The sequence below is a fragment of the Tympanuchus pallidicinctus genome, unplaced genomic scaffold (assembly GCF_026119805.1).
Source record: "Tympanuchus pallidicinctus isolate F22 unplaced genomic scaffold, pur_lepc_1.0 scaffold19, whole genome shotgun sequence".
NCBI lineage: Eukaryota > Metazoa > Chordata > Aves > Galliformes > Phasianidae > Tympanuchus > Tympanuchus pallidicinctus.
The window spans coordinates 6,217,056-6,243,043 of NW_026294710.1; the positions used below are offsets into that span (position 1 = coordinate 6,217,056).

General features: G+C 37.0%; 1 protein-coding gene across 6 annotated transcripts in view; it reads right to left on the reverse strand.

Moving 5' to 3' along the window:
* MAGI2 (membrane associated guanylate kinase, WW and PDZ domain containing 2) overlaps positions 1–25,988 on the reverse strand; it is a 699,053-nt gene that overhangs the window by 480,571 nt on the left and 192,494 nt on the right. For all 6 annotated transcript variants that reach the window (XM_052680840.1, XM_052680841.1, XM_052680839.1 and 3 more), the window contains exon 2: positions 16,017–16,133. In XM_052680840.1, the coding sequence (XP_052536800.1) occupies positions 16,017–16,133 (117 nt within the window). The remainder of the gene's footprint in view (positions 1–16,016; positions 16,134–25,988) is intronic.

A 25,988-nucleotide genomic window follows, 5' to 3' on the forward strand; every position in this document is an offset into this window, starting at 1 on the left:
AACAAAGTTCTGCTTTTTTTTCAGAAGTTTTCCTTTTCTTTGCCTTCTGTACCATTTCAGATCTTAGTTGCAATTGCCAAAATATATTTGATTATTTTCCTTTCCTCCCACAGTATCAGAACAAATACATTAAAAACTTAACGTCAGAGATTTGAAAAAAATGTAAATCTATGCATAAAAAGCCTTCCCCAAAAGATTATTTTTTATTTCAATATTTTGAATGATACTGGGTTTTCTACAAAATTATTTCAGTGTTCACACTCGCTTAGTGTCGAAGTTAAATTACATTAAAATGAGATTGATTTTTTTTTCAAGAGTGCTGTTTAGAGTTGCTAGCACTGTAAGCAGGAAGAAAGCAGGATTATCTAATTATTTCTTTTTCATAAAAACAGTTTTCACCAGGGGAAAAAAAAAAATTATGACTATTCCTACTCTGTAAATTATGAGAGAACATTATTACACGTCCAAAGCACAGTACTAAAAAATTAGAAAATGTCTTGATTTAGCGGTTGCTTTAATTTATTTCCTTTTGGGTTTCCATTACAATGCAGTCAGTATTTTCTCCTCAGGATTGCCACTTCAATCAGTCTTGTAAAAATTATTTCTTTTTCTCGTTTATCATTCCGAACCTCCTATCTGCTTTCTCCAGTCACCCTTCTGCTCTCTCTAACACACCATCACAGCCTCCCTTAGCCTTATCACACCTTCCTCTTATTCTCAGCTCCCACATAGAAAGTCTACATAAATGAGTGCACAAACTTAATCTGTCTGCAGTGTGGGGAGGAATCTGCCTAACACTGGCAGTATGGCCGCATATGTTATATTCCAGGTGAGGATGGTAAATTACCTCCAGCTGAGTTCTGTGCTAGAGCTTCGACCACCACCAACACCCTCTGAGTCCACATCCAGCCAATCCTTGCAGAGGAAGCAGTGCCACGTACCCAAGTATGTCAGGTGTTGTTTGGGCAGCTGCCTTCTCTGATCTTTTTTTTTAATTTGAAGTTTTTGCTCTTTAACATCCCTACTCCTCCTCATCCTTCATCATCATCTTTCCTCCTACCTATATTTGCTTGTTTCTGGCATCTACAGTCAAACTGTAGGCCAGCTCCTGGGTTGCTCCTCCCACTTCTCTCTTCTGCACCTCATGATCGGTCGCATTCATTGTGCTGACTGCAGTGGAACAGTGGAAGATATCCACACAGTAACATATCTTCCACCTCCAACATCCTTTCTCATTTCAGTGATATAAGTCACTGTTTCCAGTGGCTAAAATTATGTTTATATAACTTCTGCTCTTCCAGAAGATGATCAAATCCCAGTAGTGGAAATTCTCTCTTCCAATTTTGTAAAAGGAAAACTAGGTAGATCTCCTATTAAAACTTGTATTCAGCATGCTAGAGCTTGTAAAAGTATTTAAACTACAATGAAACATTTATTGTCATAGGGAGAAAAAAATGAGTGGAAGTGACAGAAAAGATTCTGGATAAGATGTACCTTTCCAGGCAGCAATTATGATAATCGGTACTTCACTGAAGTTTTGTGTTGAAAAATTAGCTTGCAAGACTAAATTATTTCAGAAACATAAAAATAAAATACAGTTTTCTTAAACTGAACTTGAGTAGTTGTTTTTTTTGTTGTTGTTGTTTGGTTGGTTGATTTTGCTGTTGAATTGACAGTAGCAACATATTACTTAATGAAAACAATAAAGCTGCTGCTTTTCACATTTGCAAACTTTTACAATACTCTGATGAGATTTTAACCTAATTTCTTTTGTAATTCTGGAGAACAAAGCAGTTTACAATTCTCTGCAGAAAAATGCTGCAAAACTTAATTATTTTGGTATGTCAGGAACACTCAGCAATAATTAGAGCTGTTTCTCTTCAAATGCACATTTATGTAGGCCATTGTGTTTTCTATACATGTATGAATACAATAATTGCAGCTACTATGAATAGACAACAACACAGATCATACCTAGTATAACAGTTTCACAGATTCAAATACCTGTGGTTAAATAAGATAATCTGTCTTTTTTAGAAAGAAATACAATTGCACTGCATTGTGCTTTTCATTTGCGTAATACAACAAAAAAAAGAAAACCAGATGAAAGTGAAAAGAAAAATTTGAAAAAGTGACTTCTTTGCTTGCCAATTATATCCAATAAGCAGCAATATTGCACTGCTTCTAAATTCATTGATAGGATGAAATGCAGAGAAGCAAATCCCAGCTTTTGCGGAAGAGAAATAAAACCAGATTATTAGCAGAATAATATTTGTGCTCCTGCTGCTTGTCATGAATGAATGCACAAGTAATGTTTATGTATTTATCTCTGATGAGTGAAGTAAAGTCATTAGAATATACCCAAATAAGCTGTACTCATCTCTTCCCTACCCTGATGAAGAACTAATTAACTGCTAGTCCATCCCATGCTACAGAACTGCTGACTTCTTCTCAAGCTTGTTATGGACACATGTGGATAAGTAGTACATAACTAGATTTAACACAATAGATGCCAGAATTACAAATTTAAGCAAGGATAATGAGAACAAAGCCCAAACTGTGACTCAAAATCTTCTAAATAATCCTACACAGATCAAAACAAAATAAAAACTTGCATATTTGCTTAGGGATGTAGTTTGTAAGTACTATGGTTGTGGTAATATGACAGCTGTTGAATAATGTTTGCCAAGTTGATGTGATATTCTTCAGCTTCCAGAACTGAAAATTGGGCTCTATCAGAATCAGATTTTTCCATCTCAAACTTGGCAGCACATGTCATCAAAAAACAAGCTGGGAAGCACACATCTGTGAGATTCATGGAGCAAAGGAGACAAACCTAATGGAACACGTAAGTTTTTTTATAAGTAAAGTTGAAGGGAAAGAGATCCCTTCCCACCAGACTGCAGAGTCACTATTGTCTGTTCATTCTCTTGTGGATTTCCCACCAAAGACACAGCCATCACCTTGTAGCAGCTGGCCATTGAAAATGCTCTGTAAGTGTTCTCAAGATCTCCACGTGAGCATCATCTCTGATCTTCCTTTGGAGGCACAAAAGAATTAAGGTATCAAGAGTGATCACAACAGCATGCAGTGTGCTGAGACACACATTCCTCTGACACAGTTGTTCTGCACAATACTATCTCAACAGTGACAGTACACAACTCACAGGGAACAGGGCAACTGTACACAATGCCATACACACACAGGATAAACCAAAATAGAGAGCAATCCGTTTGAAATGCCCCTCTCTCTCCTAAGGAAATTCCCCTTGTATCATTACTTCTTGTTACAGCAGTGAATTAAAAGCAGTTTCTATAAGCATATATTTAACATCTGCAGTGAACAGGAAAAAAAGAAAGTTTCAACCTTGTGCCATGATGATTCTGCAACAAAAGAATGTGAGTGGAACAGTGCAGCACTGCAGCATGGCACAATTATCTGTACATTTCCTCAGCTCCCACGTTTGATGTACCCTTATGTACAATGTGGTGACATGTTCCTCAGAAAACATGGAAAATTTCTCTACATAACATCTGACAAAATCAGCCTGAGAATCAGGTTTTCATAACCACTCATTATATACTTATCTCTATACAATTCTTAGACCTTACTAATTCTTATAGCCAGATTTGAGAAGTGTTTTTTGCTTTGAGTTTAATGGATCTGACGATACTGATCTGCTTAAGCTTTAACTTTGAAGGGCTATTGGCGCTGTGCAGATCACTTCATTAAATGGATCCATATAATGAGAGAAAATTAAGCAGCTATAAACATTACAGTATTGCATGGGAAGTGGTATGTTATTTTACAACATAGAGAAAGTTAAGACCTGTCGTACTCTTACAGAATTCAACCAGGAACACAGAGAACTAAATTAACTCCCTCTTCAATTCAATGAAAGTTCATGAAAGATCAAGTATTACTTGATTGGTAAAACCTATGCTCCAAGTTATGATTGCCCCTCTGTACACATCCTATGTAATTTTACTTACGTTCTTTTCTGGTAAGTTTAAATCTCCCTGGAAGCAACACTACTTCCCAATGTGTAAGCAAGGTGATAGTGTTCTTCTTTTTAATCACTCACAGATGAAGGAAAGAAACAAAAGTGTAACTGCTTCAGAAAAAGCTGCATGACGTGAAACAAAATATTCTGCCTCTTTTAACTGCCTTTAGAAAAATTACATTCACAGCAGATTCTGAATTCAAGGCAATCTTCAGTCTAAAACAATCATCTATTTGTCTGATTATTTAAAAAAATCAGGAATTTAAAGAAAATTTTCAATGAAGCACACAATCATGTACAAATTCATTATCAGATGTAACCTACATGTTCCCTCCACCATTCAAACTGCTTCACAGACACACGCCTTGTGGTCTAATCCTGTGACGTGTACTCTGGGAACACACATTGGCTTGCTCAATGGCAGGATAAGAGATACAATTCTTGCTCAGAGCTTACTGTCTCTCCAAAACCTTAATTATTCTCTTCAAAGTCAGCTTTCATCTAGTCTTCAGTGATTGTTTCAGAGCAAAGATGTTTTAAAAGCAGAATAAAAGATCAATTACTAAACTTTACATTTCAGTCCGTGTCACAACATGTCCTTAATGACAACAGCAATGCTGTGAACCTCAGGTCACTCTCACCCAAGTCAGGAAGACTTCTGCCTTTCCGCACAGATGGGATTAAATGCATGCCTTCACCAACCTCTCCATCTATTCAAGGTCAGTGAAAAATACCATTAGTAGGTTGCGATGAGTAATGAAATGTAAGGGACTCATAAGGGCAGATCTGCCTTTTAAAAATGAAAGTGAGATATGTCATACTTGAATGTTTAACATCTTTTTTTACATCTTTAACCATGACCTTGAAAGGCAGTTTCAAAATGGTTGTTACTTCTATACAAAATAGTGATCTTCTTTATTCTAGTTTCAGGCAGAATCTTTAAATTTTTAAGTCATTATTATTTTCATTTGACCTGAAGATCTAATACTGCCACAGTGCTATGAAGAGTTTGTGAGTGTGCATACTGCTCCCTGCATGAAGCCATCACTGACAAATTACAGCGTCGCTTCCAAGGCCTGTATTGAGCTAAAGGAAAGAGTACAAACCTGCACTTCATTTTCATACATACCTGCTTTTCGTGCCCCCCCACTATCTGATGGACAAAAAACATCAGGCGCAAAAAGCAAAGAACGTTTTTTCTCTAACAAACCCTTCTACTTCATCTTTCCCATTGTCCTTTACACCATTTTCCTTTTGAGGTTCCTTCTTTTTTAAATGAAGGAACATAAATCTGTAACTTAAAAAAACAAAACAAAACAAAACCTTTAACCTTTATTCATAATTTTCATTTATGATGCTAATGGAGAAATAACACCTCCTTGTTTTTATTATTTTTGGTTCAGTCTGCTACACTTAATAAAAGAAGGACAGGGACAGTATAACTGCAGAAGAAGCCTTTTCTTTCAGAATCTACTGCTTTTTCAGAACTTTCAAAAAAAATTCAGAACTAGTTAACAGAAACAGATAATTTAAAGCATAGACTTAGATATTTTCACTTCTTAGTAGGCAAGAAAAGGCTCTTAGAAATATTGTTGTGTGGAAAATATTTTCAGAAAGAAACAGAGGTTAGTGGAAGCATGGCCAGAGCTGAATCCCTTAGATATTCTGGCCTTTCTTTCTCTTCTTTTCTCCAGTTTGGAAAAAACAGCACTGTTACATGCCAGAAATAATTTTGTATCTGATTCTAAAGATTCTGAAAGGTAATAATCTCTACAGATTCCTACCAGACACTTCAGAGTTCGGAGATGCAAATTGAGGATAATGACAGGAAAGAATAGGAGTAATTAAAAACTCTCTTTTTGTGAAGATGATGAAAGCAAAAATTTTCTCTGAAATTCACCACTCTTTTTCAGGACATGGCATTACAACATACAAAACCAGAATCACAACTAGTCTGTAATAGCTTTAACACCCAGATTACAAAATTGTCTCTAGCACTAATTGCCACGTTTCTGAGTCAGTACAATTTTAATTGAGTATTTAGACAGTGGCAAGTTAGTGCCCCAATCACAAAACAAGAGCAGATGTACTTGCATTGTAGATGAAAGGAACTGATGATCTCAAGGTAATTTTTCAAGCACTGCAGGAAATGATAATTGTTTCTCAAGTATAGAGAAAAACAGATTTAATCTATAAGACTATTTTGTTTCATATCATAGCTAAACCTATTCCGCTTGATGCACAGGAAAAAAACTTGCCCCACATGGGAATAATGGGAATATGGGAATAACATAGGGGAAACTCTATATTATTTCAAATACCCCTTGAATGAAAGCTTGAAGAGCAGAATGACTCACTCAAGTGTACGTATTTTCTCACAAGACTTGGAAAGAAAGCAGAGGAAGAAAAATATAAAACTGGTCTGTTTTATTATGCCATGATTAAGAAAGGTTATCTAGAAGAAATATAATTGGAGATATATTTGGAAGGAGCCTTGCCTATAATATAGACTAAAACTAGAATGTTCTAATGCCTAAACAGTAACCTTGGTGTGAGCCATCTTCTCCAACCTGTGTAAGACATACAGACACCAAACTGCCAGCTTGGTGAGCAGCAGGCCAGCGAAAGCTTAGAGACAATAGGGGGTGTTCTCTCCTCCCCACCAGGTATGCTTTCAAACAAAACCAATGACTCTGTGCTCTGTACAGTACCTGGTTCATTTTATATGAATATCTGGGGTACTCAACCATTTTCTTCACAGAATCAATCCCAACATGAGATGTGACTGTCCATACCCATGTTTCAGCTGCACAAGAACTTACACCAATAGAAATGTAAGCATTTTATCTCTTCCTAGAGCGAGACAGCAAAAGAGAGTGGATTTGACAATCACAGATCTAGACAAGCACCAAAAGTCTACCTACCTAAGTCTGCCTAGGTCCCCCTGTGAATCTAAGCTTTAGTTCCTTTCATTGCTATGAAATATCAAGTAACCAGAATGATGGCTTAGGTACCTATGGTAGTGTTAGACATATAAGTAAGTGACAACAGCATATTTTATTCTATTCAGCCACATACAAACCCATAAGCTGTAAATACCATGAAGTTGCTTTAGCTGCAACTATATTAGCAATTTCTCAGTGATATTCAGCTAGTGTTGGCTGCTAAAGGGAATTTGATGTGCCAACTAATCACCACTGAAGAATTCGAATGCTCTTAACCTGCTTTTAATTTATTCCTACACCTCCTGAATGTCAGTAATGCATTCATATAATCTTTTTCAATTGAAAATTTTCTTGGTTAATCTAGTTCAAAAATATTTTTTGGATAACCATTTATTTTTATCCTCAAAAATTGTAAGCCATATTATTCTAAGTTATTCTGTGGGCATTTTTTATTAGATGACAATGCAAGACGGAATTAGCATACAAAGTATGATCTGTAAGTACATGAGTTCAATGAGGAATGATAAAAGATGTATACCCCAAAGACCTGGTTAACCAAGTAAATTAGTACAAGATTAATTCGTTGCCAAAAGCTGTTAAAATAACTGGAAGAACCTCAGTCTGCCCTTAAGGATTTGAATTCCCTCTACTTGTACAAACGGAATGATTTTGCCATCTTTTGAAATAAATTGTTTCTATTTGGTCAGGAAAAATGTATGCAGCCAGATGGCTCTCATCAGCTGCAAGTGAGCAAAGCACAGCACAATCAAGAGAAGCTGCATGATGATGGCAGAGTGAGGGGCTCAGTATCAGGTTGAGATAGGTTGTGTAAGTTGCAAATGTTAACTGAGAATGTGAAAAACTAAATGACAGCACTGTACATACGTATAGTGGCAGGGCTAGAGCATTTTACCGATGCTGCTACAGCTACTAGGAAATCTTCTGTAAAAACACCTTCTCAAGGAAACTTTGCCAAAGTTTAAATCATAGTTTAAATTTTTCAAAGAACTAAAGGTCGTTAATGATGGGCAGCAATCTGCAAAGCACGTAAAAAGCAACAGGACAGAGTTCTACTGTATGAATACTGACACACCTGTGATCAAATTTTCCAGGAAGTACTCCACAATTTCTTCTGCAGAGAAAAAACGAATTCTATTTTTGCAAAATTACGAGGATGCACATCTAAAACTTTGAATAAAATTATATTCTTCTGTTTCTATGTGATTAACAAATGCCAAAAGTCAGGTCAAGCATCCAGTGAAGCCATTACTAATAAGAGCTGAAGAACACATGCCAGCACTAATTTGAGTTGAAGAAGAAAGTTTGCATGTCAGTCAAAACCAAACACGGGAATCATAGAATACAGATGACATGAAATGAGTGGTGCGTGTTTTGTCGTTAGCAAAAGCCACTAGAATGAAAGTAAAGACCATTGGCCACACAGAGTGAATTTCAGTCTTTCCTAAATATAAAATGATAAACTATTTTTGAGAACAATTTAAAAATACGTTATGAGCATGTTATATGCATTACTGATTATATTCCATGAAATACAAAGGAAATACATTAATAAAATAACAACACATAATTTGTGGTTATGAAAATACTCAGCATCTCTAACCTATAATTTGAAAAAAATACTGCTTTCTAGAAGTGTTTATTTTTATAAAATTTATACTGATTTATAAATTATTTTATACAAAATTTTATTAGAAATAAATTTCTAAAATTTTAAAATTTCAAGAATTTTAAAGATGAAATTAGAAGACCATTTTGCATTTAAATCCAGATCACTGCTTTCAGCAATCCTTCTGAAATACAATCTGGAACCTCTGCATTTCATTTCTTTTTACCAAAATGTGCTTCTGCTATCTCCACAGTTCCCTATTCAGTAACACTGAAATATATTTGACAGAATGATTTGAATATTCCACATTAGACTGATAGCTAGTCAAGAGGATGATGTGTTAATAGCAGTAATAGTCTGGAAAAAGAAACATGTAGAGGATGTGATCAAATGCTGGAGATACAGGAGAAAGGTGAAATTGTTAGAAACCATCATGGGACAAAAAGGGTGCTTTTGTATCTCAGACATGGAGCTACTGGAGGCACTACTACACTGACCTTGGCTTACTGCACACAGATCATGCCGGTATACAACTTCTGCTCTTTATTTTATTACATCTGTTCTTACTTCATGCTACAGTTACATCACATCTGACACATTCCATATCTTCCTCATCTTGACCCGCATTTATTTTATTTGGTTTCCTATTATTTTAAGGTGAGTATTCAAAACAGATGGATGTGTCACTGAACAGCTGAGAGTTGATGTCTTCGTTATGTAGAATTGAGAAATTTCTGAGCAAAGCTGACAGAAATGTGTTTTATTTCTCATGACAAACAGTGCAATGTTTTCCATCAACCGTGCAATTTGTAGATATAGTTTCGGCATCTGTTTACCCTAGATCTTAATTAAGATGAAATCATAATTCACTGTGATAAATAAAATAACATTGTTTTTTTGCTTGGTTTTCTATTCTAACAATGCTTCACGCTGATGGCAAGGCAGCGCCTGCAGCCCGAACACACTGTGAGCCTGAGCAATACTGCGTACCTGCTGACTGCAGTTACTGAATAACATCTGCTCTGAAACAGACAAAAACACCCATAAATTCACATGGAAAAGTCAATACAACGATGCATAAGCCAATCACTTTGAACCAGACAGTCCCAGTGCCATCAGAGAAACATGTGAGTGTTACTGTGCGTGCTTCCAGGTGGTAAGTGGAAAATATGTTACATGTAGTGGAAAAGAAAGGAAGGTCCACAGGGTTTAAACGTTGTTCCATCTAATATCCAGCACTGACTATGCTTTAGGTTTATTCACTCATTGTTCTTTGCCTCCTCTACTCAGGCTGTCAGTTATTTGAAGCAGTGACCTCCTCATAATCATAAGGTACATGTGGCTGCACTGCATATAGCATAGCAGGGCCCTCACCTCACGTAATTACCTGATTTGGTTTAATTTTGCTTGACATACAACAAAGGCTGAACAGGCTTGCCAATGATTCTGCTTTAAATACGTCTTGGAGGTTTGCTCTGGTAGATAGACAACAACAAAGTTTCCCTAGAGCTCTGCATTGCTCTATTCTGAGCCATCAAAGTCGAGGCTTAGCAATAACTAACACTTGTCTGAAAGAATAAAGTAGTCATTAAAGTTAGGTACTGTTATTTGCAGAGATGTGAGCATTTCTTGGCAGTACCGTGTGCTAAGCACAGGTTATTTTATCCTAAGAATAGATCCCCATGACGTCAAACTAGCAGATCTTCAACCAGCATTATCTGGACTTCTTAATTTGTTTATTTTAAGAACAAAGCTGCACACTGAATTTCCACTCCTGAAAGATACTTTTGAAACTGAACTAACTTTTAAGGAAAATATATGATACCTTTGGCAAGTCTGTTTCACACACCCCCCTTTGCTCTTGTATTAGACTTTTTAGAAGAGGAACAAAGTATTTATGAAAGAAATTTGAAAGGATTAATATTTGTTCAAATATGAATTATACAAATATATCCTCACATCCTTATTCAGAGCAGCAAGAATGCACAAAGTGCTCCTGAATTGTGTGTACCCTCACCAAATATATACTTAACACCCATTTGACTCTCCCACTCTTTCCCCAGTTCTCAAATCAGAAACTTCAGGTGAAAACACTAGTTTGTAATTGGAATTTCCTTCAGTATTTACCATGACTAAAAGATTAGTCCCTTTTAATAATAATTAGTATATAGTAGCAAAAGTATTGGAACAAATAAAAATTTATGTTCCATGATTACATCTCTCACATCTAGTGCCAGGAGGAGGGGATGAAAATCTCATCACACTGCCATACTTGGAAAACCAAAGATTCCTTCATTTTTCTGATTGGTACTCATGGAAAACTGTGAATGACTTCAGCCTCCTAAAATAGTGATCCTCTGTGCTAAAGGGAAAATTTATGATAGCTGTGGAGATGGAGCTGTCTCCAGGGTTGAAAGTATGGAGCGAATTGCCCCAAAGCTGTGTCCTCACTACCCTGCAGCACCTTCTGCTCCAAGCAGAAAACACATCTTATTAGATAATAATACTTTGCACATACTTTGTCTTCTGGAGAGGAGACTAGACAACAAACAGAAGCAGTTTGCAATGTGTAACATTTTTACAGCACACAGACGATACTGCAGAATGTAGGTTAAGTCTATTTGTACACAGACTGGATTATACTAGAACTGAACAAAATAATGTCTGAATGTGTGGCTCTTATTTAAAGTCATTCACACTGCAATATAACAATGACCCAATAGTCTAATTATACACAGAGGATGAATAAAAGTAAGAAATAAATGCAGAAAGGAAAGATATTGTGGTCACAGGTTCCACTCTGCTACCTACACTGTCCTCACACAGAACAATTGTAAGGCATGCTAAGCAAAGGAAAGAATTATCACCACTATTTCACATGTGGAGAACTCTAGCACATAATGACTGTATTTCTTCTTGCCCTTGTTTGCACATATACAGAATTTGGCTGTCAGAGACTGAACCTTTCTTCCTATGTATCTGACAATGTCTTAAATAAACCACTCTTTCTACAAGACTTCTGCATTAACAGTGATACAGCATTATCTAGTGCAATAAGCCAGGGCTGCTTACCACTCCCACCATTTTCCATCATAGCTGTTTTTCTAAGTGCAAACACTAGGAAGGAAACTTCTCTATCACTTTTCTTACTATTTCACATGAACACTTCTCACACATGGCCAGGTGTCTGGGCTGCCATCTCCACTTGTGTATATAAGTGCAGTGGGATAGAGCCATTCATTTCAGCAAGCCCAATTACAACTGTCAATCTGAGGTTATATCCCAGAGGATATCAGTGGTAATCTCTTCAAATTAATAGATGATTTTTTTACTTCTATGAATCAGCTTGTCACTGTTTGACTTCTTACAGTGTTATTCAATCACTTTAATCACTTCCACTATCATTTCATATTCCCTGCCTGGGAGAGAAGCATACAGACTATTTTCAATCATAGCTCCACTATTTTGCAAATTCTTATGGAAGGGAAATTTGCAACTTAAGGGAAGAAACACCAAATGAAGCACGATGGTCACTACCAAAACTGTTTTCCTGCCACATATTAATCTCAAAGCTTCATCCTTGTGATGACATGAAGTTAGAGCCATCTCTCCTTACAGTAAGATTAGAAAGGTGCACACACATGTGGCAACTGCAGTTTACTTATAGCATACAAAGCACAAAGTGCAGCACAACTAAATGTGTCTGTCCATAGCATTCACAGTCTTAGATACATTTCATGACCTTTCTCTTGGCCAGACTTAGACAGAAAATCAAGGATCACTTATCTATGTTTAACATGTCTTACCATGGCTGTTTGTTGATATTCCAACACACTTCAGTAGTCAGTGCCCCTAAATAACTTCTGAATAAATTTAGGTCATCAAAGTTGTGCTTCAAACCCATACAACAGAAGAGGGAGAAGAAAATGCATGAGACACAGTGTAGTGAAATCTTTTGAGTATAGAGACCTATAAGCTTTTCTTTCCTCCAGAACTGTCTTTTATCATTCTTTGATTTCCTCTAAGATCCTCAGCATATTTCTCACCTGAATTACTTCAGGTTTCTCAGCATCTGAAGTCCAGTCGTCATGCTTGCATTGAAACAAGAGCCGTGTCTTGAAAGAAGACCACTGTCTTTCTTTCTTTCAAAGGGTAATTTTCTTTTGTGTTGTTTACAATACTGAATCTTTACTTCCAGTTTCCTGACCTTCTCTATTGAAAGCTCTATTGCTTTTCTAACTAACCTTCAAATTAACAGAACTTTTTCTTCCTTTTCTTGTTTATGTGTCAGTTTCATTACTGCTGTCACACAGTTCTGGGGACAAAGCTAATTAACAGCTGTATCTCCAGTGCTGCAAGTACAATTGCACTACATTCTCCCCTAGAATACAAGTATGTAATTCCTGCTGATGATGCACTGAGTCACTTTCATCTAGCACTAAGGATGGTAATGACTTATAGAAGGCAACATTTGATTCTTAGGATCACAAAGTCATTTCCAATTTGGTAGAAAGCAGCACTGCAAGAATAAAAACAGAGAACCCCGAGGAACCAAGCAATGTGTCCCATTCATAGCGGACAGTTTCAGAGGGCAGAACTGATCCGCTGTGTATCTATTTATCCCTCCTTTGGTCAACTTGGAATAAAATATAATGTACAGTTCAAATTTGTATCTGATAAATACCATCTTACCCATTTCCAATACATTTGGCTTATCCTGAGTTAAAGCAGGTATATATTTGTTTTTCTGATTCCTCACTTCAGAGAAAGCACCCCACTCATTTCACATAAGTGAAAGATGTATGAGTTTGGCCTGGAAAGCCAATGGCTAAGAAAGCAGCAGTCATGCCCACTGCCTTGCTAGGGGAAGTGCTGTCAATCTGAACAAAAGCAACAAACAGTAAAAACTTAAGGTCAAAGACTGTCTTATAAATGTCCTTCTGGTTTCCCTGGCAATTATTGTAACTCAGAAAAGATTGCAGGTGTGTTTTTAAAGGGAAAAGGTTGCTGCTTATTTGTCATATTTTTCCTCTTTATACTGCAGTTTTGCCATTGGAAATAAAGGCTGTGTGATCTGCAGTTGCTTTCTCTATATTATAATTTTTCTGCACAAGAATTTGACCAACTAAATGCTGCTGCTGCTGTGTCAGCATCTGATGCAAGACTTGCAATATGCATGTTAGTTTGTTCTTATTATTCAGTGAACTTGTGGACAATGTTGTAGCCAGTTAAACACTACTGCTGCATGCTAGAGAAATCATCTCCCTACCTGTTACACTGTTTGGAACCATTAATATCAGCCTACAGAGTTTCAAAAATGGACTGCTCTAAGGAGAAAATTTTGTACATCATCACCCATGAAAAGTAAGCTCACAATTCAAAAAATAACAATTTATGTTAGAAGAAAAAAGAAAATAGTTTTCATCCTAAACACAAACAATGGAGACAGAGTAAAACTGGATTTAAAAAGACTCTACTCAGTTATGATCGAGGGGAATTCTGGGTTGCAGTCTGTGTGAGGGTGTCCTTTTCATCTACTTGATTACAAAATCTTCCTTAGCAAACCATGTATCACCCTGCCTAAATTTTTAAATGTCTTTCTTTTTTTTAGATTACAGACATTTTCATAGAACTTTTAAGAGAATTTCCAATTAAACAGGCTACTTAGGCTTGGGTACTATTTATTCCACACACCACCATTGAAAACCATCTTCCACTCACCCAAGAACATACTACTTACCTCAAGATTTAGTTGCTTTCATCCCTGTCACTATTATTTTTTAAATTCTTACTTATTTAAAACCGTTCAGATGATATTACAATAATCAAGCATCTGTCCTTATACAATGACAGAGAAGTTGCATTAACTGCAGCAGAAAGAAAATGTGAATTTGTGCAACAGGTTTCAAATTTTGGTCTTTGTCATTGTTTCTTTTTGAATGATAAATTTGCTCCTGTTGCTATGTATTTCTCTTGATTCAATGAGTGTTTTCTTATTGCCTTGATTAAAAATAAATAAATAAGCAATCAGTTGAGTCATCATGTTCTTACTGCCCATATGCAGTAACTTTTACCTGTGTGCAATACTTGCCATATTGTTAGATTTTCCTTGTCTTAAATCTGTATCTCCAGCATCAAGAAGTATGTGGTAGGACTATATTAAGCTTACTCAATAATCAATCAGTAATAATCAACCAGGTATCCTAAGAAGTGGGTTTTAACCTCAAAACCTCTTTGTACTTGCCTTTTCACTTCAGCTCTGGTTCTCAGTACTTTCAGACAAAGCTAATTCATCACAGACATTACAAAGATGCAACGTGTTTTGTTTTATCCTGCAGTATCCTGCAGGTAAAATAGTCTTTAATTTCTGTCTGCTCTCCTTTTTAATCAAGGAAGTATAGAACTCCTGAAATTGAGACATTATATGTATCCATTTTCAGCTTCCAAAACAAAAGCAAAATGATTGAGCCTCTTTTTGGCACTTCAAAGCTCAGTTCTTCAATGTAATGAAAGAAGAAGTTGTACAGTAGCATTCACAACAAAATGGCTTTCAAAGACCACCCACCCACTGCCATATAAATAGCACAGGCCCTTATTCAGGACATCTTCCTATCATTCCAGTGTCAAGCATGTAAATCCAAAGATGCTCTTTTTTTTTTTTTTTTTTTTTTCCAAAAACCAGAACTTTTTTTCTGTCTACCAAGCAATTATTTTGATAGAAGAACAGTGGAACTTTGTTCCATTGCAATTGATATGTTGCCTGTCAGCCAAGCAGATCTATTCTGAAAGGCATGGCCATGACAGTCTGACATACCTTATGTTACTCTGCCTAATTTCATGTCTCCTGCAGAAACAGGCAATTTCAGCAGCTATAAAAATGATTTTAGAGATTTCAAAATACCTTCGATATAGATATAGTTGACTCACAGAACAGTAAGAGAACTAACATGGATACACGTCGTGAATGTTCTTTGCCATGCCCATTGCACCAAACATTTCCCAGTTTACAGGTTTCCTCTGTCGCCCTGATGCATTTTGAACTCCCAAGTATTGTTCTGTGAAGTACAATACTGTGAAATACGAAGCAGATCAAACTCTCTCTGTTGGACATTAATTTAACCAGCCCAAAAAAACTGCTTTTTTTTTTTCTTTAATTTGTGCCTTCCACAACTACTGAAGAAAAAGATTATTATTCTACAGCCAGTTTATGAGAGCTACAACTATGAAAACATCAAGCAGTTTCAGATATTAATTCAGAATTAGACAGTTCGTTTTTTCTCCAGTAATGTGGAAGGCATAAACCAACCCACTAATCTATTTACAAGAAGATTGCTTTAACTACAGTTCACCTCTTAACACTTTGCAAATGGCCTCAGCAGCATTAACTCAGATGGTCTGTTGCCACTATGAAAACAGATCTCTGCATCTCCACCCTACTCACATGGCACCGTGCGGAGGTAGAGATTGTCTCTTATGATCTGCTGGAGCTCATGGTCTACCGAACCTTTCTGGAACCGTAAATTGAGGTAGTGACGAAGGTCCTTATCGACAATGCCTCCTGTCAAGGAAGAGAAAAATGAAAGCATGATTTAAAAACGTACTGCCTTAATGGAAGCAATGAATCACTTTAAAGTCTCGGTAGCTCATTTTCCTTCATGTTTCTGTCAAGACAGGTGACAGAAGCACAAAGCTTTCCAGTTCAGGCATGCAGTTGATATAATATTATTTAGTATTGATGACGGTGTAAAGGTTAAAAACAGTTAATGACAATTGGCTAAATCTGTTCAGAAAATACAGTCAGATGTCATTTTTTTTCCTGCACAAACTGGTAACATTATTATTATTATGTAAGTACGTGCATATATATCTACATACCCCATTATCAGGTATTATGTTTCTTGTGACCATGGAACAATTTCCTACCCATTTATTATACATAAAATACTTTGTTCAAAATCTCTCAGCAACGTTCAGTATTTTTTGTCAAGTGTAGCCAGAATAAAATGCAGCTGAACTAATTGTTAGCTGTAATTAATGACCCTACAAACATGATAACATCCTTTGTGTTATTTATTTCCAGTAGTGCTTACATCTGAAAAAGAGACTATAGCAAACAATAGTACATATTTTAATTTAATCACTGAAAAGAGTTATTACTAATACAATATTTTAGCACCATACTGCAAATATATGTGGAAAACAAAATTGAGATAAAGAACCCTGTATTTACCACTCTTAGCATAAGTCTAGAAAGAAACAACTTAAAGTACTGTTTAGCTAATGACTAGTGTAACTTGTTTCACTATAAAAGACATAAAAATGTCTAATCCAACATGATTAATAAACATTTCCTGATAGAATTCCTCTCCATTTCCTTTAACATGTAGTATGGATCATGTTTATAATTACAGGGGAAAAGTCTACAAATAATTGCACTTCTTCCCCCTCTGCAATACAGACATAAGAAAATATAGAAAATCTTTAAAACCCTGCGTTCTGACACATATTGCCAAGATGAGAAACTGCAATCAGATTGATCTCTAACTTGTTGCTTCATAAATTTAACCTTAAAATACCTTTTGGAAATGGCATTTGCTATTGAAACACCTGCCAAAAGTCTTATCGACTTGGTCTCTGTAAAGATTTTCCCATAAAAAGGCACAAAAAACATTCCCACCTAATTATTTGAAAGTTGCTGCAGAGTACAAAGGCTAATAAATTAAAATATATTTCTCCTTATAGCTATTACTATTTATCTCTCAATTACAAATCCGTAATCTCATTATTGCTGCTCTGTCAATAACTTCAAAACCTTTTGCGCCAGGTTTATGAAAAAGCTTATAAATAATTTCTGTCATCTTTAGCTCAAGGCAAAAACAGCAGACTTTAATTAAAAATGAAAAAAAAAGAAAAAAGAAGAGAGCAAGAAAGAAGTCCATACCCATAACAAACATGAAGTAATACCTGTGTGCTCAGTTCCCAGGTGCTGAGAACCTTCATACAGATCTGTTTTTCCAGGATCCAGATTAAGCCACTCAGTGGTACTTTGGTACCACTAACCTTTTCTCTAGTAATGGTCTCTGTCTGCAGACCAGAGCATCCTTACTTCTGCTATGGTTTTTGTTGTTTTTTTTTTTACAAGATTTCAGTGGAGGTGAATGCTAGAGGAGGCTGCACAAGCATGTTCTGCTCCTGATTGGATTTTGCTGTCCTTTCTGATCAGCTGCAGAGAGTAAAGGTCCTGCAGCTCTTGCTTGTCTTGCTCTAATATACAGAATATACCCAGTGATGCACATGCTTTCTGGCAGCCTGAAAAAATGCCAGCTCAAGAACAGCTGCAGCCTGCCCACTGACATAAACCTGAACCATTCAACTTATGACATAAGTAAGTTTAGAAGCATACACAGATATCTGACCCTCAAAGTGTGTTTTTTGTTTTGTTTTAAACATGGTCATTACTTGACCATGTCTTTCCACACTGGAGTATAATAAGGTACATTTATAAGAGTATTTACAAGAGGAGTTGTGTACAGTCTTCTATTTGCTACAAACAAATTTAGAAATGGAAAGTTTTTAACAGAAGTAAGATCTATTGAATTATAGAACGGTTTGGGTTGGAAGGAACCTTTAAGATCATGTAGCTCCCATCCCCTCTGCTACAGGCAGGGACATCTCCCACTACACCAGGTTGCTCACAGCTCCAGACAGCCTGGCATTCAATGCTTCCAGGGTGGAGGCATCCACAACCTCACCGGGCAACCTGTTCCAGTGTCTCACCATCCTCACAGTAAATAATTTTTTTCCTAATATGTAATCGAAATCCACCCTCTTTCAGTTTCAAACCCTCATCCTGACGGTTCCCTCACCCTGTTGCTACTTGCCCTTACAAAAAGTTCCTCCCCAGTTTTCCTATAGGCCCCCTTCAGTTACTGGAAGGCTGCTCTAAAGTCTTCTTGGAGCCTCCTCTTCTCTGAGCCAAAGAGCCCCAGCTTTCAGCCCCTCAAGTGCTCCAGCCCTCTGAAGATTTGCAGATTGTGTAGGAGAAAAAACACGAACTTATCAGCTTTCTAAAATAAGTGAAACATACATTTTTTCCTTTATATCTGAGAATATACTGTAATATGAGCAAAGTCTATTTTAAAGAGCAGTCAGATGAAATATAGACAGTATCTGTACTGTCAACAAATTTCCTTCTTTAAAAGGAAATTCATTCTGTTTTCTCAGTTCTTTGGGCATAAGCTACATTCTTGTTGTATCTGGAAAAACAATGAATTTTATATCTTGGAAAGTGTTAAAAAATAAAACCACTCCAGAGTCCTGAACAGCAGATGTAATATTTTTAATTCATTTCTCAGTTGTCACTTTTTTGATTTTCCCCTCCTAAAAACCTTTGTGCTTTACCAGATGCTTGTCAGAAGCATACTTGATTTGACTCCAGATGTGCTTTCCAGATATTTTTAATGCTCGACAGGAGCATCTGAGCAACCAATCCTTTTAAAGTACAAGTTGAAGAAAGCCTAACAACTGTAGTTTGGGGCCCTAAGCAGCTGTACTGATTCACAAAAATACAAAATAGCCATGATTTAACAGCAGCGAAATAGATCTCAAATTAGACAGCTTAGAAATCAAGAATAACATGAGAAGGGGAGGAATAATGGGACCATGTCCTTGAAAATGTTGAAACAGAAGATTGAAAATGTTATCAGTTTGTTTACTTTCACAGAAGAAAAAAAAAAAAAAAAGAGAGATTTAACAACATTGTCAATAAGTTCATAGAAAAGGAAGCAATCAGCAGCATTTTTTTACAGAAAGTAGCAGCACACCTATACTTAGTGGCACAATGTAATTCAGTTAGACAAGTGTCTGGTACCCAGGACTGATTTGATTTCTGGAAAGTTTGGCCTTCCATTACTTTCCTTTTTCGTAGTCTAAAATCATTACAATGTTCAATGTTCCTGACATGCACCTAAGCCTGCAGCTTCCTCATATTCCCTGAAGACCACAGCAGAGCCCCTCAAAAGGCTCAGAGGCTGCCAGTGCCTGTAGCACTGCACCACCAGCCCCAAGGCAGCTCCACAGAGCTCACAAGGAGCTCAGAAACAGGAGCTCACAAAGGCCACATCCTGCTCGCTGTACGTCAGAGAAAGGAAGAATCCCATCGCATGTCAAGGGTGTTGCACAGCACAGGTTTTCAAAATCCAACCCAGAGACCAGAATTAAAAATGTTCTTTGGGCACTGTCACAGGAGGAGGCTGACAACTCCATGATGGAACATTCACAAGCTTTCAGCCATTTAGGGTTTTTGTATGTTTTTTCTTCACTTTCTTCACCAGAGGCTTCAGTTTCATTTCACTCTAATGAATCCCATTACTTGGTTAGCTGGGAAATAAACATTCCCAGTGACGGCCTCCTTCTTAAGCACCGCCTGTTTTAGCTACCAGTCATGGTGGTAAACTTATAACGAAAACTGACAGAAAAGACCTTAAAATTGAACTAAAAAATATGCTGTGTCTGCATGTTTTACTCACAAACTTAATGAGAAATGTGCACCTTTATATAGTATTTTAATATATGTCTATCAAGTTTCCTTTCCTTTCCTTGCTGCTCAGCCCAGAGCAGAGCAGCCGAGGGGAGGCGTGATGGCGGCTGCAGCTCCTCACAGGGAGCGGAGGGGCAGCGCTGAGCTCTGCTCTGTGTGACAGCGACAGGGCCCGAGGGAACGGCATGGAGCTGCGTCAGGGGAGGGGCGGGAAAAGGGGCTCGGGAAAGGCGCTGCACCAGGGGGCGGTGGGCGCGGAACGGGCTGCCCAGGGCTGTGGGCACGGCGCGGAGCTGCTGGAGTTCAAGGAGCGTTTGGACACTGCTCTCAGACAAGGGGTTTGAAGTCTAGGTGGTCCCATGTAAAGCCGGGAGTTGGGCTCAATAATTCTCAGAGTTCTATAAATATTCCTAGATTGAAAAATCTATGAGTAAACAAAATCTAATGTCTAGATTTGCAACCATAGAAGTCTTGTGTCTGAAAATGAAGGAAGTTAGCAGACATACCTTGTTGAAACAGCTTACACTAAAAGACTATGGGCATTCTATCTCCCTTCTCTTGCTTTACTTCCACAAAATACTGTGTTTTCAACAAGCTCCCAGTTCTGGCTGCAGACAAGTGACATATACCTTCAGCCAGGTCAAATGCTTTGGCTGAAAAGCCTTTTATCAGATTCAGCACGACTGTTTGACTCGAGAGCCTCACCCCAAATATTTATTCAGGTGCTCTCAAGGAGCTTTACATTTCTAACATGATATGCCCACATGTACATCTGACAAGTCATTTTTTCTGTTCCTTTTCAGTAAAAGTCTGAAGACATTTAGTGCATGCCAGAATAATTTCCCTTTCATTATTCACAGATGATCCAACTGACCTCTCAACCATTAGTCCAAATTATTCACTAATTATCATTAGCCCTAATGGTTTCTTTATTCATTAGCCCAAACACATTATTTAAAATGGACATGGGAATATCTGGTTTATTAGGTTTTTCCTCTACTGTTGAGAGGAAGTCTTTTGTTCATAAAAGTAGTTGCAATTTTTTTTATTATTATTATTATTTTGTGTGAAAGAATATCAAGACCATCACAAATAAAAAGCTGTGTATGCAGCTTAAATGCTCATTTCTGATTATTTTTTTTTAAACAGTTCAGTAAGAAATCAGAATATCTGAAATTGTCACGTAATGGTTCTCTCACTCATCCACTCAGAAATTCTATACCTGAACACATGTCAGAATGAAAAGATAATAGAGATTTTTGTATGTAAGACCTAATCTGGGAGCATCTGTTCTGTTCTTCAGACCCACACAGCTCAGACTGGTAAATGATCAAAAATCAGCAAAGCGTTTATTGGTTTATTTGGAAGAACAAAGCTTGAGCAGCAGTGAGGGGACTGGCAGTACATATCTGTGAGAAATTATGTGTCACCCAGAGCTCTAAAACATGACTGTCTAGTTCCCTATGGTAACTGAAAAGATTTTAAACAAAAAAATTATCACCATATCTCCTATCCAAATTTTTCCCCAGACGGTCCTCTCAGGAGAAGACTAATGTTCTCCTCTGCACGTGGCTACTCTTAACCCATAACTAAGTTCTTGAATGAAACATAAGATATGTCCACCAGATACTGTTTTCAATAGCTGAATGATACTGTATTGCAATAAGCTTAAAAAAAACATCAGTAAAATACAGCATTAATTAAAGAAGAGTTGATGTTTAACCTCATTCATATGAACACTTAAACAGAAGCCTTCTTGAACTGATTAATAAAGATGTCATGTATTTAACATTTCAGAACTAGTATGAAATTATTGGCTTTAACTTTAACTACTAACAGTAATAAAATAATATTTTTTTAAGAGAGATGAAAATTCCTGAGTAATAACAAAACATGGCTTGGATTTTATAAGGACTAGTTATTAAAATGCAACCCACAATTAAGCCTATCGGTTAAAGGAAAATATTCTCAGCAAACTTATCTAGAGCTGAGAGGAGCTTTCACTTATCCCTGTACACTGGGCATATCCAACCCTGGAAGTTACTTTAGGTTTCCATGTTAAATATATAATCACCGTAACAATATTCAGAAAAAAGTACATTAACACTTGTAAGTCACAAAAAGCACGTACTGCACTCCAGTTACCATCTGAAGATTAGACACTACTATTTTTAAATCTTTTCCATCTCTATATTAAACTCCGGGAGTCTTCTTTGAACTTCTGTCTTCCACCACTACCTTCAGCCAAATCTGACACCAAAAGTCTTATCCTGAAAGTGTCAAAAAATAATGGGTGAGCTACCCATCTTTCTGTAGACTATACAGTAAGATAAAGTGTAACAGAGAAATATGTGGAAATTATGAAGGAAAATTAGACATCTCAGGAAAAAAAACTCTTTCTTTTACTGATAAATTCAAACTTATGTAAATGAAGAGAGTAAGGGTTTTGGTCAACAGTAGACCTTGGGCCTCTTCTACATGCCATATATAGTGAAAGACAACAACATTCAGTTTTCTAATTGGAAAAGGGCTTCTAACAGTCCACATGTGGCAAAAGAAGGTGATAACAGTGCCTTTGCACAGGAGACAGACACTACAGAGCTATAACAGGTAACAAAGGAAAATCAGCCAATCCCTTTCAACAACCAGTATCAGCTCAATAGGATTGTAATCTCTATCCAGAGAAACACTATTCCCTCAGATGCTAAAGAGTGAGGAGGAGTGGAGCCTCTGTGATTCTGTGATCCACCCCTTTCAATCACTCAGGTGTATTGCTTGCACCTGAGTTCCCTGGGTTGGCCATGCCTTCTCACCTGGTGCTCAACCATTGGCTCAGGCTGCAACCCAGCAATTACACTGCAGCCTACTATTTGTAATCTTTCCTTCTCTTTCTGTGCATTGATTATGTTAGTGTATTTTTGCTGATATGTTATATAGGGTATACACACACTGATATTTCTACCCTTAGATGCCACCTTTTATTTCCTTCTCTTAGCATTAAAAATTTAAGGATTTAGAACACAGGAGCATAGGGTCTATGGGATAAATTGCAGAGGGACAGTACGGAATGTAGACTGCATTAATAATAAAACAAAATCTAGCCTAGTATTTAATAATTACCTCCACAACAAGTCCCCAAATGCTCAGACTTGGATGTATATCTCTATATAAACATAAAGTCCATGGAAATTATGTTCCTCCTGCTCTTCCTGGACTAGGAGACAGGCTGACATCTGCATACTCTCTGACCAAAGTGCACTCTCTGCCTTGCTAAGGATGCAAGCAGCTCACTACCTGAGGACGACCCATGTTTGGTTTCCTACCATCTCACATCTGCCCTAAGACAGGTGCAACTAGGCAGTTTGTGACTAGACCAATGGGCACCCTGCAGAAGTAACAAGGGGAGATCAGGGTTAGAAATTTCCTCAGAATAATGTGAAAACATATTTTGCATTCAATTATCTTCTTAGTTTTGTGGCTAACTTCAAGCATATGTTTGAAATATAAAACCCCAGTTTGCACTATGCTTGTGGTGCATCACACTAGGAGATTGTGTCAGCTGAACTAAATGTATCTGCGTTTTGTATCTTGTTTCTGATTACTGAGCTACAGGTCTTATTAAAATATTAGATCTCCAGTCATGCCTTCCATTGTGAAACCAGCTGCAGTATGTTCCACATTCTGCTGACAGCATGTAACACTTAACACTTTAATATCGGCACTCCGAAGTAAACCTCAGAGAACTGCCATTTAAGCTGTAAAACTATTTTGTACCTTTACTGTTCAGATGTACTTTGCTTTGGTCCCTGTAGTTAACTGACTGCTTAATGCAGTTATTGACTGCAGTCACTGGGAAACCATTACATAATTGGCTGGTTAAAAAAAAATCAAGCTACATGTCATGAGAGGACAGTTTGGGGGCATTTTCAGAAAACGAGTGTTTTTTCTTGTATGTTTTAGTCAGCAGATGTATAAATAAGTTAAAAAAAAGTAAGAAGGCTGCTACCAAGGCTGTCTGGAAATGAACTGCCATTTACTCAGATTTTTGAAATTCACTACAGCAGCACTTCCTCATTATAGAACAGAGCTGTTTGTAGGTGCCTCTAGTATATTGTTGTTTTGACTGATAACTTACACACAAACATTAATGATTGCTACTTGGATATTTAAAAGGCTGCAATTGTTCCTACAATACTTACTACAAGGGAAATAATTACCTCTGCAGATGTTTTTGAAAACCACTGACTACACTGTAAAGGATTATAGATTCACTTAAAAGTGAGAAGATCAAAAATGACAGTCAGAGCCCAGGACACAATTCTCATCTTGAAATTTGAACATATTGACAGAATTCTTCAAAGAGTCCTCACTTACTACAGACACTGAGATGCTCCCAGTGATAGGAATCTTTGTATATGGACAAAGCACACCACAGCAGGACTAGAATGTTGTTAATGCCACTCTTTGCTATGCAACCTAACTCCCAAATACAGCTCCCAAAGAAAATGATAGAAAGTTCCCAACTGACTTCAACAAGAAAAGTTGCAACATGGAAATAAAACACCTACAGATATTCTTCTAAAGGCAAAACCCCTTGGAAAATTAATGGCCCATAAAGCTGAAAACTCATTAAATAAGGTTAACCAGAGACTGGCTGTAGCATACTAAAAACATTTGAATAGAACTAAGAAGCTTGCTTTTAGCTTCAGAAAAACACTTTTAGTTATACTTGGGCTGAATACATTGCCAGGAAGCTGTTTTGAATTCTAGGAAAATCCACATTAGCCACAGATGTCCAATAGAAAAGCTAACAGAGGGAACATAAGAATTTTATCTTTTAATCAGACAGCATCAGGCTATTCACTTCTATGTGTATATATCTGGAAAACAAACACCACGCTTCTCTCTGTGTGCTGCTTACTGACATGCTCATTAGAAAAATGCAGTCACAAATTGACTTCCGTGGAAAAGCTGAAATGGGAAAGCATTAATCTCTGATATATAATAATGGTGATAAGTAGGCACATTCATTCTGGCTGGGTACAAATTATGTCTCATTGTGTCAGCTTAATTCTCCATGCTGTACGGGTGAGTCACCTAGCACAGAAACCCCAATGCCCCTCCTGAGGTCATCTGGTGGAGGAGCAACTTCAGTCCTAAAAATGCTCACAGAAAGAGCATATTCAGACATTTCTTCTCAGGAACCAACTACCTACATGATAACTGTTCCCAAAATCATCTCTGTTCTCCGCATCCAGGTTCTCTACAGTCCTCTCTGGGCTCCTCCTAGAGCTACTTGCTCCTAAAAAACGGTGCTGAGAACTACACAGACAGATCATCAGTCTTACTCCATGAAGAATATATTACTAGTTTCATTATTTAAGCAAAATTAGAACAAGAATGTGTTCTAGAATCATCTCAGAAATATTTTCTCATTTCTGCTTTGTAACTGGTAAAACCAGCTTGTCTTAATAGTAGGCAGCTCCTGACCTTTAATGAAAAAGACATTGTTCTGTTTAATATTCCTGTTTTCTATAATACAGCCATAAGATGGTTGTTCATCCACTAGGGACACTAATATTCTTCTTCTCTAATACTCTTTTAGTTTTATCTTCTTTGTGGAAGACAACTGTGGTGGAAATTTGAGGCTTGACAGTTCCTTGAATAAAATATGAAAGACTGGATAGGAATAGTTGCATAGTTCTATCAGACTTGAATTATTTGAAAGGTATTCTACTTAAATCATGGCTGCACAATTTTAATTGCTTGAGATAGAGACTTATTTTCTTTACTTCTGGAAATAATATTGCCATATTAATAGGCTGTGAATTGTGAGCTGACATTTTGTAAAAAGAGAAAGATTACTGTGGGTAA